This window comes from Centruroides sculpturatus, unplaced genomic scaffold (genome assembly GCF_000671375.1).
Source record: "Centruroides sculpturatus isolate CEXI.00-Female unplaced genomic scaffold, Cexi_2.0 scaffold678, whole genome shotgun sequence".
In the NCBI taxonomy this organism is placed as follows: Eukaryota; Metazoa; Arthropoda; class Arachnida; order Scorpiones; family Buthidae; genus Centruroides; species Centruroides sculpturatus.
This window is the reverse complement of record NW_019385241.1, coordinates 235,054-252,943: the sequence shown is the minus strand read 5'-3', so window position 1 is coordinate 252,943 and position 17,890 is coordinate 235,054. Positions and strand designations below refer to the sequence as shown.

General features: G+C 32.3%; 2 protein-coding genes across 5 annotated transcripts in view; both read right to left on the bottom strand.

Annotated features, from left to right (window-relative positions):
* LOC111636607 (phospholipase D2-like) overlaps positions 1 to 17,890 on the bottom strand; it is an 85,854-nt gene that overhangs the window by 41,648 nt on the left and 26,316 nt on the right. For all 3 annotated transcript variants that reach the window (XM_023381890.1, XM_023381888.1, XM_023381891.1), the window contains one exon: positions 5,530 to 5,650. In XM_023381890.1, coding sequence (XP_023237658.1) covers positions 5,530 to 5,644 — 115 coding nt within the window. In that variant the 5' untranslated portion in view covers positions 5,645 to 5,650. The remainder of the gene's footprint in view (positions 1 to 5,529; positions 5,651 to 17,890) is intronic.
* LOC111636611 (protein SYS1 homolog) lies at positions 8,059 to 14,771 on the bottom strand. 2 transcript variants are annotated; one of them, XM_023381894.1, is made up of 5 exons: positions 14,672 to 14,763; positions 10,540 to 10,650; positions 8,555 to 8,804; positions 8,418 to 8,485; positions 8,059 to 8,351 (listed from the first exon to the last, which is right to left on the bottom strand). In XM_023381894.1, the coding sequence occupies exons 3-5, from the start codon at positions 8,720 to 8,722 to the stop codon at positions 8,111 to 8,113; spliced, it is 477 nt and encodes a 158-aa protein (XP_023237662.1). In that variant the 5' UTR covers positions 8,723 to 8,804; positions 10,540 to 10,650; positions 14,672 to 14,763; the 3' UTR covers positions 8,059 to 8,110. The 2 variants fall into 2 exon arrangements, with proteins under 2 accessions (XP_023237662.1, XP_023237661.1); XM_023381893.1 differs by lacking the exon at positions 10,540 to 10,650 and having other exon boundaries at positions 14,672 to 14,771.

Genomic DNA, 17,890 nt, shown 5'->3' with positions numbered 1-17,890 from the left:
AACCTCAGGGTGGACATAGGCTGTATATTATTCCGTTAAACATTCATATAAATTAAAAGATATCATCTAGGTTAAGGCTTTTATGTCCAACAAATGGCGCTACGAGTATGACGCCCTAAGTTTGCTTTTCTGTGAGGCATTATGCTTTTCTGTGAGGATGAACTAAAGCAGATCATCTTCTATCTGTCTATATAAATAAAAATGTAATGTTCGTTTGTTCTTACCAATTCCTTTGAAATTTTGACACAACGCTGCATTCGAATACACACGTGTTTTTATATAATATACATGTCAAAATTTCCCCCCACTGAAGGGAGATGGTTAGGATTAAGGCTTACTGTAAAGAACTCTGCTTCTATTTATACTATTTTAAATGTAGTTTTTTGCGTTTTTGATTGCATTTTAATAGGGTATGTCAACAGAATGTACACTAAGAAGGGATTTTTCGATATTCCCCCCGCGGGGGAGAGGGACAGAATTAAGGCTTACCGTGAAAAACTTGGCTTCTATTATATTATTTTACATGCAGGTTTTTCGTTTTTGATTGCGTTTTAATAGAGTATGTCAAGAGAATGTACACTAAAAAGAAATTTTTCAAAAAATTTTCCCCCCTCCATGGGGGGGTGTTTTACATATATAACAGATACATTTTGAGCCACAACAACGCATGGCGGGGTCTGCTAGTTATGATTATAAATTATACATATATACATGGACCAGAGGTCCAAATAGTGTAACTGGTAACATATATGCCCTATTTGCAGAATCTATACATTCAAGTCCCTTTCTGAATTGATATTTTCTTCCAGACATTTCTAAATTAATTAATTATATTCAAAAATTGTTTATGAGATTGTCTATCATTAGTACAAAATTTCTTAGTAATTTAATTACATTATGGTTTAAAAAGTGCCCATAAATTTTGACTATTTAATTATTTATTTTTGTATTTTTTTAAATAAGTTATAGGAAAAAAATCAATAAAATTCTTGCATAGCTTTATTGAAACTAACTACTTTTAGTCTATCTTCAAGTTCTCTATCACTTAAATAGGCTATAATGTTCATTACATTTAAAGTTTAGAATATATGTTTATATGCACAATGCCTTTTTAAATACAATAAATAATTTAAAAATACAACAATAAAATAAATCAAATGAATAAATTAAAAATAATACAATAAGTAACATAAAATAACATAGAAAAATTATTTAAAATAATTGTTTAGTATTTGTTATTTAGTAGTGAAAATGTTAATTTCTGGACATAGTAAATGTTAGAAATAAACACATCCACTGAGGAACCTTAATTACTTCCAGTATGCATTTTAATGACTTTTATTTGTATTAAATGTATACTGGAAGTAATTAAGGTTCCTCAGTGGTTGCGTTTGTTTTTATTACAGTTTATTTCAGTCTTTCACAAAATTTGAACTTTAATGAAGAATGTTTCTAGTTGGAATTCTTTATATATTTAAAAGAAAACCAAACATAAAAAATAAAAATATTAAATAAATTAAAAATCAAATGCATAATAAATGTACATATAACATATAATAAAAATAAATATAATGACCTGAAAAGGTTTTTCTTGTCTTTATAGTAGCCTCCATGCATTCAGGAATGTTCTGCAATGCTAATACAGCTGTTCTTATAAGTTTATTTATATTTTTCTGTCATTTCCATGGTTTAATTTAGATAGTTCAGGCTCTTTTATTCGTTTGATCTCATTGTTAAGTTATGAGGCATATGCCAATGTTATGTTGTAGTAACTGTGAGACCCGAAAGGCCCCTGGGTCTAAATTAATATTTTATTAATAATGTTAAAATAATGTCACCAAATATTACTTCATTTTTGGTGAGAAAAATACTGTTTTAACGTGGGAATAGGCAGATAACAGATGTCACTTCCTTTCACTGAAGTTAGTGCATCCTCTGACTTTCCCTTATCTGGTTAAAATCCTGCTCAGATGGGAAATGGTTACCCCTCATTCATTCCCCTTTCATCCGTTCTCACGAAAGAGTTACGGGCCGATGATTGGTCGGTATTCCGAAGATATACAGGGAACTTGTCAGAATTCGGGCAGTTCAGCGACAGATCCGAAAGCGTCCAAACTCCACATACGTTTCCCTCCTGATGACCGACGTCCTTAGACGAGTCACATACAGAATAAGTCTAGAGTCTGCACATAGAAGTGATGCTTTTATATTTGTGCACATAGTGATCTCCCATACAAAGAAGTAAATGAACTTTATCTCCAAAGTGTCCCTTACATACAGAGAAGAAGATGAACGACAACTAAACAGGTCGTATGTTTTATAACGATTTTGTGAGCTCTCTCTCTCGATCGCGAATAGGATATAATATAAGTTTAATTATCTCCTGATTTGTATATTAGTTGTAGTAGTTCTGTCTCTCGTTTATCCACATTTTGTATGAGTTTATTTTCTTGTTTTATTAAATTTATTATTTCGTTTCAACTAAAATGCCTCTTAATTGCGTGACCGAATCAGATCGCATACGCGTGTTAATCTGCGTGTAAAACAATTGATTAACTGGTGTCAGCATCCTGACGTAGATCCGAATCTCGCGATTTGGATCATTATTAAAAGCCCTCCCAGTCAAACGAATCTTGACATAAGATCGGATCCCGCGATCCAAAACTTCGGAGACAGATTTTGGTTAATCTGTGCCTAGTAAGTGATACAGGCGTAAAAATCTACCCTGTACCCTAGGCTAACTCTCACATAACCAGGGCTGGCCATCTGGGGGGTGCGTTGGATGTTATGCATCGGGGCCCCATGATTGAGGGGGCCTCAACATTATCAAGTACTAAAATAACGTACTCTTGCACATGAAAACTTGACAATATTCTTATTGCTGTCAGTATGACGAAAAGTACATTTTATTGTAAACATTATTATTGTAGATCTCTGAATTTTGACAATCTTCAAACTAATTCTTGATGATGCGAGTGTTTAGTTTTTGTTATTTGATTTGGGAAACTCCCGACGATCCCCACCTAAACTGAACTTTTTAGAAAAAATCTCAATACCATATAGCCCGCGTTAAGAAATGAAAATAATACTGTGGCTGTTGGCCATATAAAATTATATGTATATTTATATATAGTCGTAGTTTTAACGTTTCTTTTATAATTTCTTCTATCTCTTTTTATCTGTCTTATTTCTGGAACTTTCGGTGGTGACCGTTATTGCCTCTGCGTAGGATTAACTGTTCCAAAAATCAGAGAACAATAGGTGATGGGGGGACTTGGGAAAAGCAACAAGCAGAATTGGCACCTTTTGGACCTGACACCGAATGTGCCAGGGAAGAGTGAAATCTCAGTAAGAAAGAAGAGATAGGAAAGTTTGTTCAGAAGAAGGACAGAAGGGATGAAGTCCTAAGAAGGAGTCTTAAGGAGCCTCCGAGAAGCTGTGAGAGTTCGAGTTCAGCACGAGAAAGAAAGACGTGTCTACTCGCAGAGTTAGAGAGGAAGGCTGATATTCGAAGAAGCCTGAGAACAGAAAGAGAAAATAATAAAAATCGTGAGTACAGGAACTACCATCTCCAAGAAGATGTCCTATCCAAGGCACACATTGACCGAGTATAAAGAAATCCCAGGTGAGTCAATTCTATTTTTCCGACTACTTATCTTTCTATCCCTCTTCTTATTTCCCTAGATATAAGTTAGTTTTAAGATAGATGTAAGTTAGGTATTAAGTATGCAGCTAGATCAAATTGGTTGTTACGCACCACCTTTTTTGGGTAATATATTCGTTGTTTGGGAAGGAATTAAGTGTTTTTTGTACGGTACACCCCATATTGTATAATATTACAAACAGTTGGGATCCAGCATATAGTATTTTGATAATTCATACTATAAAATGTTTAATATTGTTAGATCTAATCATGTCCATGCCAAGGAAATATAACTCTGGGTGTCAAAAAAGAAAATTAGCAGAAAAGAAAAAAGTAGAAAAGCTAAATTTCAAAAAATCACAAGTAGATTGTTTTCTTGGCTACGAAGTAATTCTAGCAATGAAATTGTTTCGATTTCAGAAGTTACAATTCAAGCTTCAACTGGAGAAGAAAGTTTCACACAAACTACAGTCTTGCAATGAAAATGTTGAAACTGTGAAATTCGTTGAAGAACCATATTTTTATACAAATATGATTGAATCAAAAAATAACGTCAAAAATGACAATAACAAATATGATCAAGTGAATATAAGTGATTCAGGTTTATGGCCAAGTATTATAACTGGTAAGTTTAGAATGTTTTGTGTTAAAACCAGATCTGTACAACACAAAGGAGTTTTTGCTAAGAATGCTGAAGGTACCATTTTCCACTACGTACTACTTTAAGTTTAATCCAATTATTAAGTAAATACGACTCTGTGCTAATGGATCATATAAACAGAATAAAAAATTCGAAAAATAGAATTGTGCATCATTTAGCACACAGATCACAAGAACAAATTATTTCTGCGTTAGGAGATGAAGTTCTTAACAAAATTAAAGACGATATAAAAGCAGCCACATACTATAGTATCCAAATGGAGTGTACTCCTGATATTTCCCATAAAGAACAAACTTCAATCATTATTAGGTATGCAAATTTTGAAGAGAAAAGATTAACTATAAATGAGTCATTTATAGGGTTTACTGAAGTAACTGATGTGATTGGAGAAGGACTAGCAAAAACTCTATTGAAAACATTAAGTGAGCTTGATTTAGATATTATGAATTGTAGAGGGCAGGGATATGACAACGGTAACAACATGAAAGGGAAATATAAAGGTGTACAATCTAGAATAATTGCTCTAAACCCTCACGCAATATATGTGCCTTGCCTATCACACTCTTTTAATTTATTAATTTGTGATGCCACTTCCAGCAGTATATATTGTAATTTTTTTTTGGGGATATTGCAACGTTTATATTGCTTATTTGCTGCATCTACAAAAAGATGGGAAATTCTACAAAGGCATTTAAACATTACTCTTAAACCATTATGCAACACTCGTTGGGAAGCCAAAATAGATTCGGTTAAAGCAGTGTATATACACTTTGAACAAACTTGTAATGCCCTAGAAGAATTTATTGATGTAAGTAATGATAATACAGCAATATCCGAAGCTAAAAGTCTATTAGATTCAATACAAGAAATGCCATTTATTTTATGTTTAATAGTATGGTTTGTAATGTTGTCTAAAATTAACGCTATCAATATACTATCAATTTACTTTACAAAAAATTTAGGGCCCAAATGGTTTCTTGCACTCGGGCCTCTTTATAGAGAAGGTAATAACTTAATCTTATGTTGACATATTTCATCTGTTAATCTAAGTGTTTAACTAATATATTTGATGCATGCACCAAAATTTGTCTTCCACTGAGATCTCATATACTGTATTACTGATATACTGTTAAAGTTAAGTTGGTCTTTGCCATTCCTTATTACTGCTTATATTGTACAATGGGATTTCAACAATAGNATATTAAACGATTTACAGTTTTCCCACCTTCTCTACTTTCATTATGATCAATTTCATCCTCTGAATCAGGAGGCTTTAAATCTTCGTAATCATCATAATCAGAGCTAGACAGGGAAGTCAAACGGCCTTCACTTGAATTCATTGGAAACTAGTAAAAATATAGAGAGATAAATTTATACGAAATTATCATAAAAATAAAAAATTTCTAGTTTAAAATGACTACATCAAGGCAGAACATAAGCTTTTCTATTTCCTGAATACAACCATCTGTTACAAAAATCATAAAATATATGACCCTAATTTAAAAAACATTTATAAATTTGTCTATACATTATTACTTAACTGTTAAAACATAATTAATGAATAGAATTTTGCTTATAATAATAAATTTCTTAATTTAGAATAAAAATCAAGGATAATATTTAATTTATTAGATCTATTATGTATTATTACATTTTTAGATATGAAATTATTATATAATTATCTAAGAACATTTTATTTATTTCATTTTGTTAACATGAATAAAAAAATTTTAAGCATTTGAATTATAGCTTAATCTCAATTGCATAGAAAATTAAGCCATATAATTTCAACATTTAATAATGTAGAGAGTAATTTTCCAATTAAGTTTTAGTTCATATTAAATATAGATCAAATAAATATATACAAAAATAAATATTTTAAAATTCCTTCCTTTCTTAAGTGTCTTCTCCTTTCAAAACATTTACAATCACAAATATTCATCAGTTTCTATTTTGAGCTTCCCTACTGCTATCAATACTGGCTTTTCTAATCTTCTATGTTTACAGTCCAACTAATTCTCTACCTTCTTCTCTTCCCCTCCAACAGAGTTTTTGTAAATAATAGTTTTAATTTAAAAAACATATAGATGTATATTAAAGCCCAAATCATGCATATTAAACAACTTCTTGCATCTGAAAAAAACTGTTTAATGTGTTCTACATATTGTAAGACAACATATGTATCTATATAGAATGCTTTACAATATGTATGACAATAATAAAATGGTAAAGAAAAATTCTAAAAATCCAGGATGTAATATAATTATAAAAAAAAATACATTGAAAAAATACTAAGTATTACAGACAATACAAAAATATAAATTCTTGTCTTCTCCTTTTTCCTCTTTCAACATCACAGGAACATGATCCACACAGTAGAGTCTACCTTTCTTTTTAGGCTACTTTCCCTGCCTATATTTATGTAAATCAGATAAAATGTTCCTTGACTATGGATTCCATCGAAAAAATTGTTTACATTGTAAAAAAATATAGGCGAGGAAAGTAGCCTAAAAAGAAATATCAACTCCACTGTGTGGATCATGTTCCTGTGATGTTGAAAGAGGACAAAGAAGACAAGAATTTGTANTAATATATTATCTATGTAAACTAGATAAAAAAAAAATTAAATATATTTTTATTAATTAAATGTGCACCATTTTCTTAAATTCCAGTGGAATTTTATGAAATTTCTGCCACTGAAAGGTAAAGGCGCTTTTAAAAAAATCATTTAATTGTATTTAAATTTAAACAGATGAGAGAGATATTGGCTAAAGAAAGAGAAGACAGGGGTTGCAGTCTTATACAGGAAGTGATTGAAGAAGACGAAGAATCCATTTTAGAAAATGCTGACAATGTCTAACTGACGAACGAATTGTTTTGTTTATAAATAGTTTATTATTTTTAATGCATTAGTTTAGTTTTATTTAAAGTTTTATATGCACTCATTCTTTGCCTTAAAGGGAAAACAATCCAAGAAGTTGGAGATTTGCACATTATAGTTTACTCATTGCATTTTAGGTTTGGAAGGATGTCTGAAAGTCTGACTTTGATGTGGAAACTATCTTTCAACCGAGGTTTTTCTTTTTGTAGAAAATGCAATGCAAAGTGTTTAGAATTCCACATTACTTGCAGTTTATGTACACAGGTTTAATTTACATATTAAAGTAACCTTTCTAGTTTCTTCAGTTCTTTAATCACTGTCAAATTACTCGCCAAATTTTACAAAACATTACTGCAACTGTTGTTTATTAAACTAAGTCCACAAGCGACAGTTCGGGATTTAAAGACAGCATCAGGAGTACGATGCGAGTCTAAGGAAATCCATCCATAAAAGCTAGATATCAGGATGTAATTGAATCTTCCCAATTCTTAAATAGCTGGATTATTTTGATTAATCAAATATTTGAGCAATAATCTGTTGTATCTGTGTCGTAAATGCCTTTCTAGTTCTTTTTAGCATGTATATCCATATATGATGTGTAAATACAGACTGAAGGAGAGAATGTACAGAATTAAAAGAAAAGAAAAAAAAAAAAAAATGGATGCGTGTACAGTGTGTGGTGGAAGAGTATAACTTAATGTCGGCAGAGAATATGTAAAGATTCTTGTAATTATCATTAAGCCTTCCTGAATTGTCATGGCTGAGCTTCTTTCGTATGTATGCATTTTGACAAGCTAACAGTCCTCTATTTGGAAATAAAATGATCAAATTAATTGTGTGTATGTTTATTTTAGCTTCTTATTTTCATGGGAATGATACTTGCTTCTTTTTTTATTACAAAGAGAAACAGACTTACAACTACACATCACAAATCAGCCTTTGGACCCAGGCTGAGAGGTATGGCTTTCAATTCAGTCCTCATGCACAGAAATTCTCCGCAGACGCACATGATAGTTATGCAGACTATATTAAGTAACCACCAGGATAACGTGTGTGGAAAACTGCTGTTGTAGATCCAACAGGCTATCAGATGAAACAAATGGGCAGTTACAGTAAAGTCCAAACACAGTTTTGTTCTCTGTACAAAATACCAGAGTCCCAATGAACTGAAAGCAAGAAATAAACTGTAATCTGTTCCAAGTTTTACAAATTATAAAATGTTCTCAACTTACCAACACAATGAATTCAATAAATAAGATCCTACAATGCACTGTCCATGAAAATCTTTCACATGTATTTGCTGTAAAATAAATAGGTTTAAAAATAAATTTTATTTGATCATAATGTAAAAACAGCAATTGTCACTCACCTGATATAGAAATATTTGATCTAAAGAATGAGCTGTACTGCTCAAAATGTTAGTAAGAAATATCCACAATCCTAAAGAAGCATAAAAAATACTCTGAATAGTTATAATTTGAGCCACAATGAGAGGCGGATCCCATACTGAGTAACGAAAGTGACCGCCCATAACCATAATTGCTTTCTTATACAGCTACATGGGACTTCACAGAAATTTGGCTAATATTGTAATGCTTTTCATGAATCTTCATGATTATCTGAAAAATAATTTTCTTTCATTTAATTTTAGATAATTTCATAAATTAATGATATCATTGACATTTAAACAGTACACATTTTCCTTAGGCAGCTGTTGATATGTCATCTTTGGATTTATTGAATTTAAGTTTTTTGAGAAATCTTAGCATTAAAATTATCAATAAAATCAGTTCTTCCTATACATTTACTATCTGAAAATAGTATTAAATCCAAACAAACAGTGACAATATTTATATTACCAAGTCGTCTTATAAAAGATATATACAGTCGACCCCCCTATAACACGGTAGATACGTTCCGGTTTTTATGAATCCAGCCAATCACAGCCTGGCACTTATGCAGTTTACGGACTGTGGCTGTTTGAAAGGTTTCTTCCATAAAATTAATCAATTCTAGACTAATTTGACTCAACATTTCCAAAATATGTATAATTTTTTTGGGAATAATCCATGTAAACTATGCTATAAACAAAAAATTGTAGGATTACTTGCCATTGCTTAGGCTTGTTTTCGTCGTGGAGCTTGTCATCGAATGGCGCTCGTGTGCTTCCTGATAAACTATTTTTTTTGCAAAAAATTCACCGAACTTTGGAGACATCATTAATATAAATATAATTTTTATGGCCATTAAATAATAAATGGTTTTTAGTAGGTCTGCCGCTTGTTTAAACTCAATGGTTTGTGCAATATCTGCTATTGGCCTAGATTCGACCAATCCTGTTGCGACACGAGTCGGCGACGACGTTTTACCGAATTATACGAGTTTTTTTAGCATGTTTGTACGAATGCTGTCACAATTTTTTTGCTGTGATATAGGAATCCAAACTATAGGAACCCGTGTTATGGGGGTCGACTGTATATATATGTGAACAAATTTAAAATAATTCGTCTCTTAGACAATCTCCTTTCTTCCAATTAGTCTGTAAAATCAAAGGTTTACTGTATTTTATAACTTTGCGTAACTACGTTAATGACACTTGATGTTTATATAAAAAACGAATCAGTTAAAATATCTAAGCCAATCAATGTACAGTACATCACATTAATTTAATCACATCTGAAAATTTTTTGTTTAAATAGAGGGTTTACTGTATGATGATGATTTAAATTAACATTTATCATCAAAAGTATTAATAAAATAACACTAAGGCTTTTGATAACATTTTCTTATGAAAGTTTAAAAATACCACATTGATCCCTTTTATTTTATTTACTACATTAAAAGTAAATGTTTGCTTTTATATAGTTTTCTTTTTGTAATTTCTGGTTGGATATTATTTTATGCATAGTGCTTATTTACATATACCCAGTATGATTTATTGAATTTATTTCTATAAATAATAAAGATTCAGAGCCTAACTATTGCATGATAATAAACTTCTTAAAAATAACATTTGAAGTTTTAGATTTTTAATCCAATATATTTAGCATTTCTGCTATGAAAACTCAATTTTAAGAAAAATATTGTACTGGTATTTTAGTCATGCTGTCAGAACATGCAAAATAAACAATGCATGTCTGTTTGGTGATATATTGAGAGAGATTCTATCGAGTTGAAATGCTACAATACCTGATTTCACATTGAATTGCAGTTAGATTTGTTCTTAATTTATTAAAATAAAACAACTAAAATTTTATAATGTTTTGAATCAATGTTTGGATTAAATTAGCATTTGTACAGGTCCTGGAATTCAGAATGGATAAATAGTGGATAATAGGTAGGTTTTCTGTATACCTGGGTAAGGAAGTTGCCCTCCTGTATTGTTAAGAGTACATCTATTGGCCCACTTCCTCAAGCTTCAAGTTGAACACTCGGGTTGAACCTCTCGGGCAATTCCTCGATGTCCTGTTAATGATGCAGCATTCATAAATAAATTTTAATATGTAATGTTTCTAAGGATGCACGTATAAGAATTTTCAAAACTTATTTTCAAATCAAACATGCAAAACTTAATAAATTTGTCTTCAGAAAGTATGATGTTTCATGCCATTTCTATTTATTTTTGTGAAGATTTTCAGGAATTTCTCAGGTAGCACTTGGAAGACTATACAACAGTGCAGTTGAAAGGATAATATCAACGAACAACCAACTTTTTACATTACTAACTAGCAGACCCCGCCACGCCTTGTTGTGGCTCAAAATGTATCTATTATAAATGTATAACATTTCCCCCGTGGGGAAAATTTTTCGAAATTTTTTTTATTAGTGTATATTCTCTTGACGTACCCTATTAAAACGCAATCAAAAACGCAAAAACCCGCATCTAAAATAGTATAATAGAAGCCAAGATTTTCACAGTAAGCCTTAATCCTGCACCTCTCCCCCATGGAGGGAATATCGAAAAATCCCTTCTTTGTGTACATTCTATTGACATACTCTATTATCCTTTCACATAATGAATAAAGGCTAACTTTTATAATAAAATCAAAACTGCTTAATTGGAATTTGCATATTTAAATTAAGTATTGTTTCTCTAATAAGGTTTGTCCTAAAAACACTAGAAAAATTATACTTGAATTTATGAGCACTAATAAAGTTGAATTTGGTTTTATACATTGTAAATTTCAGTCATCAAAATTAAATTAAGAAAAAAGGTTCCTATACACTGTAAAAAAGAGCGGTTAATTTCTGTACCAGCTGACTCCTTACGCATTGAAATTCTTCAGAATCAGAAGTTTGTTTTGATATGCAAATTCAATCAGAACCCGTTAGAAAATACTTTTTCCAAGTAAGAAGAAACAGATAAAATGGCAATAATTCTGCTTATCTACAAAAACTGATGTTATCAGTGCAAGAGCCAAAGGAAATTTTGAAGAGGATATGATGAGGTTTTATCACCATTAAAAGATGTGAAGCAACATGTAACATGAGTTCAGTCCTTGTTTCAACAAATTGAAACTAGTAATTGATCATTTTCAGATTTTCCTACTAATGAACTGAATTCACAGAAAGAAATATTCTATTTATACAGCAGGATGAACAGAGTGTAACAGGAAAGACAGTCGCAACTTTAAGGGGCGACAGAACATGGCAAAAGTAACAATTATCATAATACAATGTGTGGTTGGAAGCTGAGTGGTTTGCTGCAAGAGGACACTTGCTGGTGAGAAGGCCACATTGCACACACATCATCATTTGAAAGTTGTATAGCTGCATAGATGCAACAGTATTTGAATGCTGAGAAGGTAGATATGCATTTCACATACAGAGCTGCAAATGACAATGCCGTTGAAGTGTAATGACTTTACCAGGAACATTTTCCAAATACGCCGGTTGCTGATCAGAGAACCATTCAGCATCTGCACAAACAACTGTGTGAGACAGGGTTGTTCTTTGCTCACATCTGAAAAGCCTCATTTACGAGATGCCCTGAAGTATGTGCCATGCCAGATATCTTCAAAATATACACCAATCACTCCATCACTGTTGTGATGCATGTTGGTTGTTCATTTGAGCAATTCTTGTAAATGAAACATTATTTATTGTAAATATCATGATTAAAACAACTTTTCATTTTCCACGATCTTCATACTTACAGTGTTTCTGCATTCACATTCCACTATGCATTGTATTACGACAATTGTTACTTTTGCCATGTTCTATCATCCCTTAAAGTTGTAACCATCGTCTTGTTACACCCTGTATTGCATTGTTAAATATAATTGAAAGGTATGCAAAAAGATGTTGGTAGATGAAAATGATACATTTCTACAAAATTTTTACTAAAGCAATTTTAATAATTATGCAAATTCCTCATTAATATCCCCCATTCATTAAATTTATATATCATTTGCTGTTTATCACAGATAAAAGTAGAACATTTAATTCAGCCCGAAAGGTATTAAAACTACTTTTATTATATTAGAAAGAGTCTACCACAACCACAAACTGCCTTTCTACAGAGAATTAAATTCAGATCAACCTTAAACAAGCTTATACCTTATATTCAACTTGGGAGGTGGCCCAACATAAACATCTGAAAAACTAGATATATACTGGGCAACTTGAGGATTGATATTGTGGCCATCAATTACAGAGAGAGAGAGAGAATCTCTCCAGCATGAACGTCTTTTTTTTTTTTTTGAAGTAAAGTAATGAAGACTATGTCGTGTGGTTACAACCAATAAAATAATGCTTCATTTTAAAAAAAAAAACTATGTTCTAATTACATTCTGAATCCCCATAAAAAGAAATTACTTATGTCCAAATAAAACTGGTTATGATTGTGGAAGTTTGAATCACCTTGATGATCAAAAAAGTCAAATAATATAGCAAATTATGACCCTTGGCGAGATATTTACATCCAAAGGTTTGACCAGACTGCTTGTCAATCAAAATAATAGGCTAAACAGAGCATGCAGTGTGACTACGTCCTGGAAGTAGCCAGTGCAATGGTGTTTCTTGGTATTTTACAAGCTCTTGGCCATCTCTAGTAACGTGGAAAACAAGTTGATTTTTAGCATTGTTCTGATAAATGGTTCTGGATTTTTACGCTTTTAAATTTTACCGCATTTTTGAGAGTCTTCAAAATTCCAGATGGACTTATTTTGGGGCTAAATCGCACAAAGGGTCACATGTCGACTGTCAGTTCCTCTGACTTTTTTACTTTTGTGGGTATGTTCTATGCTGTGATGAAGTCCCAACTACTTCATTCAGAGCTGCAGTTTGGTGGTTAAAGTCCATGCAATGAAAGAGGGAGTCACAAAAACTTCATTGTAAAATGGGGTCTAAAAAACATTGTTTTAAGAAGGGGTTGCAGATGAAAAGTTTACGAGACTCTGACATAAGGAAAACCTTGTTAATATTTCTATGGATAGAGAGTGTAATGTATTGAGATGGACGTATGATTATTTCAAGGAGCAGATACAATAATTTTCTCCCATAAGATCGGCAAGTCAGCTTAGCTACTCGACTAGGAAATGCATCCCACGATAGGTTAACTCAATGACTGCATTCAGCTAATCAACAGTTGAAACAGAGCAAAGGTGTTTCAATGCTGTAGTTACATCTGCTGAATGAGGTGATGTATGCAAAGGAGCAAGAAGCAGCCATCGTCAGTCAGCTGTAAACGCTATTGTGACGTCAATATACCAAACACATTCCGAAATGGTGCTACCATATAAAAATACTCAATGGCTCCAGAACCGCCGAGTCTGCCAAACGCTGTCATCGGGATTGTCACATCTGTACTTCCCAAACATACGGCGGATCCGTAACTTTCAGAACCACTATACCGATTCGTGCCTTTGTATATTCTCAATTAGGATAGAATATGTTTTATTTATAAATTGTTTTGCCTATTTAGCCAATGAAATAGATAAAATCAAGGTTAAAGTCCAGATACGTAGACTGTCATGGCGGCTCATCTGATTCCAGCAAACAAAAGAAAGGAAACAGTGGGGATGCACGTTCTAACCTAACCTAACGTAACCTATTCTAATAAATTACCATAATTATTACCAATTAAATTATTAGAATAGGTTAGGTTAGGTTAGAACGTGCGTCCCCACTGTTTGCTGGAATCAGAGATGAGCCGCCATGACAGTCTACGTATCTGGACTTTAACCGAAGAGGTATATGAGCTGTTTATTTATTGACTTCTAATAAAGTTTGACACTTACTTTTTTGATATAAAAGCTTAACAGATCGAACAATAAACGTATATTTCGTTAATTGGTTTTTAGATTTAATGAGAAATCAACCTTTTAAATGGAGGTGACGTAAGGTCTCACGAACATCAAGACCAAACGACTTTTATAACTGCGAAAAATGGCATTTTTTAACTTATTTTAACGTTAATACACGTTTATTACGAATCTAAACAGTCTCAAATCGATTTATATACAAAATTCGACTTTAAACTTACCGATTTTATTCGCTAAATTGACAAAAAAAAGTCTGATTAATGGACATTTACTTCGTTACATCATCAAACAACATGGCGGCCACCATACAGACGATATTCGATAAGAACGTAATAATAATAATAATTAAAATTTATAAATCAAAGCTACAATATATTTATTAATAAATTTCTTGATACTTAATTAAATAATACATGTAACTTAATCATCATCATTTATGTATTTTTAAAATTGAAACAGACGATAAATGATATATCATAAAACAATACGGAGATGGTCGGAACAATATTTATAAATATTTAAAGTTTTACGCTTTCGATATATTTATTAATAAATTGTAGGAGATTTAATTAAATAAGATATATAAAATATTTATTTATTTATTTATTTAATATGATAAAGGTGAGAGACTGTAGTGATCGGGACGAGAGTTTGTCGCCATTTTGATTTAGAAGGTTAGGTGAGGAAGTGGACGAGGTAAACAAATTGTGAGTTTATTTTATTGCGAATTTATGTTATTTAGTTGAAGGAAATGTTATTAAAGCGAACGAATTCCGTTTATATTACGATTTTATTGTTTAAGAATGTTTTTGAGTGGATTATTTGACGAATGACCTTCGAGAGTTTACAAAGGCAGACGACCAGACGAATTGTTTCGATTTTAAGCACAAAAAAGTAGAGTTTTATGATTTTAAATAGCTTTTTTATTGCAATTTTTGCACTTATTACGCAATCTATTTGTATGGGAAGAAATTTAATACATTTTCAAATAAAATTAATGTTTTTTACAAAATAATTAAATGACCTTTCATAGATGGCTTCCTCATCCTGTAATTAGGTTGCATAATGTTCACTTTGCATAAAACAGACACGTGTTTACATGTTTGGGTTCTGTCCACTACGTCAATACGTTACTGTTATAGTGCTTGGGGATTTATCTCCGAATGACCTTACCAGAGCTGTAGACCATACACATAGGGTGCGTTTACTTTTTGCTAGCTTCCAAGCTCGCCGAGCTGACACCTAGCGCAGTCTGACGTCATACTAGCACGCTCGTAAAAGTATACACAGTAATGGACGCCGCCATCTTTGAACAAACTCCAAGCTCGTTGTAAATTCTCCGAGCACGCCGAGCGCGCTAGGAATGCTAGCAATGACATCACGGTGCGAAAAGTAAACACCGTGCTCATTGGTAGCTAACAAAAAGTATACAGGCTAAGCGCGCTAGGGGCGAGATCGGAGCTAAAAGTAAATGCACCCATAGGAGCAAAAAGTCAAGGGAATTTTATCTCTTGGTGAGATGCAGCCCCTGAAATTGGCCTACTTCAGGTTGCAGGCAATTGCAAGTTTTGTCACTCAGCTAAGACTATCGTGTTCATCTATTTAGCCTGTGCAACCTTTGCCAGCTTTGAGTGTTTGTGGAATACAGTCGACCCCCCTATAACGCTGTTGATTATTCCATTTTATATGAATTCCACGTTGTACGAGTCACTTAGATTTTACAAATACGTGAGCCGTTCACAGCCCGGCATACGTATTTGTAAAATCTAAGTGACTCGTACAACGTGGAATTCATATAAAATGGAATAATCAACAGCGTTATAGGGGGGTCGACTGTATTCCACAAACACTCAAAGCTGGCAAAGGTTGCACAGGCTAAATAGATGAACACNAAAAACAATTGATATCCAAAGAAAAACATTTGAGATGTAAAAAAATTACACAAAGTAAAAACTTATGACAATTTAGATTGCCTTCTAAATTGTCATAAGTTTTTACTTTGTGTAATTTTTTTACATCTCAGATTTTTTGTTTGAATATAAATAATATAATATAATATATAAATATAACATAAAATATAATTTTTTCAATGGCCTATAAAAATTTATAATCATAGATTCATTAATTTCTATTATGATTTTTAATGTATATCTAAATGGGATTTAGACATACATTTAGCTGTGACACCAAACTGACGGTTCCGGTACTTCAAAGAGTTTGGCTGTGGGAAACTTCTGCTCTTGGATATTTCGAGATTTTTAGCATAAATGTTATTATTTTATATAAGTGTTATATATTTTCTGAAAGCGTTTTGTACTCAAATTAAGAATCCGTGGAGGTTTTCTTTAATTTGGAGTTTCCGTTCAGAAGTTATATCTTTTTGTAAACATCGATTTTCCGAATTTGATTTACTGGACTCCCTGAACCAATCTTTCGGAACCTGGTACAGACAGTTTTTCGCACTTCATTCGTGAGTACAAGTTTAAAATTCTGAGGTTTCAGACCTAATATTTATGAAGATATTGGCCATTTCCGGTTATTTTTCGAATGCCAATAACTTCCTTCCAGTGGGCTATTTCCAAAAACTATTCGGGCAGTTCTTTTAGGACATTAAATGTAAACTATTGTGAAAATTTTGTTGTCACAGTCTTCATAGTTTTTGAATAATCGCAATTCTTAGCTTTTTTTTCCAATTCCCACTTTGGATCACCATGGCAACGGTCATTGACCTTTGATTCCATAGATTTCTAGAACATTCAACCGGAAGTAACGTATTTTTTCTGTTTTTAATCATATTTTTATAGGCATATGATATAGTTTTGGATAATATGGAATCTGTGACACAAAAATTTCATGACGCCGCTTATGGTATCATTGAGGAGATTAAGAAATATTCAAAGCAATACCGGAATGCTAGATTCGGCATTGAATGCCACCTTTCATATATAATAACGCAATTTACAAGAGTTATTGAACTGGCTGAAAATACTCTGCAAAACAATAATCTAATTGAAGAAACACTCTCTGGAATAGCTTCCAAAGCAGATTTAGCAGAACTTAGAGAAATACAAGCAAATGAAACTAAGAAACTTATGAAGGATATTCAGCAAACTATGCTCACCCAAAGGGATATTACATCTGATGGTTCTGTAGGTAGAAATGTTTCTAGTTTACCGTGTTATAGAGATGTTTTAAAGGGAGTAAAACAAACCAGTAATATAAATGAACCGCCTCCACCAGAATATACGGTTCTAGTCTATAGCGATAAGAAGGGAGCCTCTTGTGAAGAAACAAAGAGACAATTAACTGATAACCTGAATCCTGGCAAGTTAGGCGTAGGGATACGACGTATAAGAAATATTGGTAACGGAGGACTTGCAATAAATTTACAGCACAGAAATGAAGTTGATTACTTTAAAGAGAATGCTGAAAAAATCCCT

Coding starts and splice junctions, on each gene's coding strand:
- LOC111636611 (XM_023381893.1), bottom strand. CDS start 8,722: ATGGTTATGGGCGGTCACTTTCGTTACTCAGTATGGGATCCGCCTCTC. Junction 8,486..8,554: donor ATCAAATATTTCTATATCAG/GTGAGTGACAAT, acceptor TTTATTTTACAG/CAAATACATGTGAAAGATTT. Junction 8,352..8,417: donor TTATTGAATTCATTGTGTTG/GTAAGTTGAGAA, acceptor TCTTGCTTTCAG/TTCATTGGGACTCTGGTATT.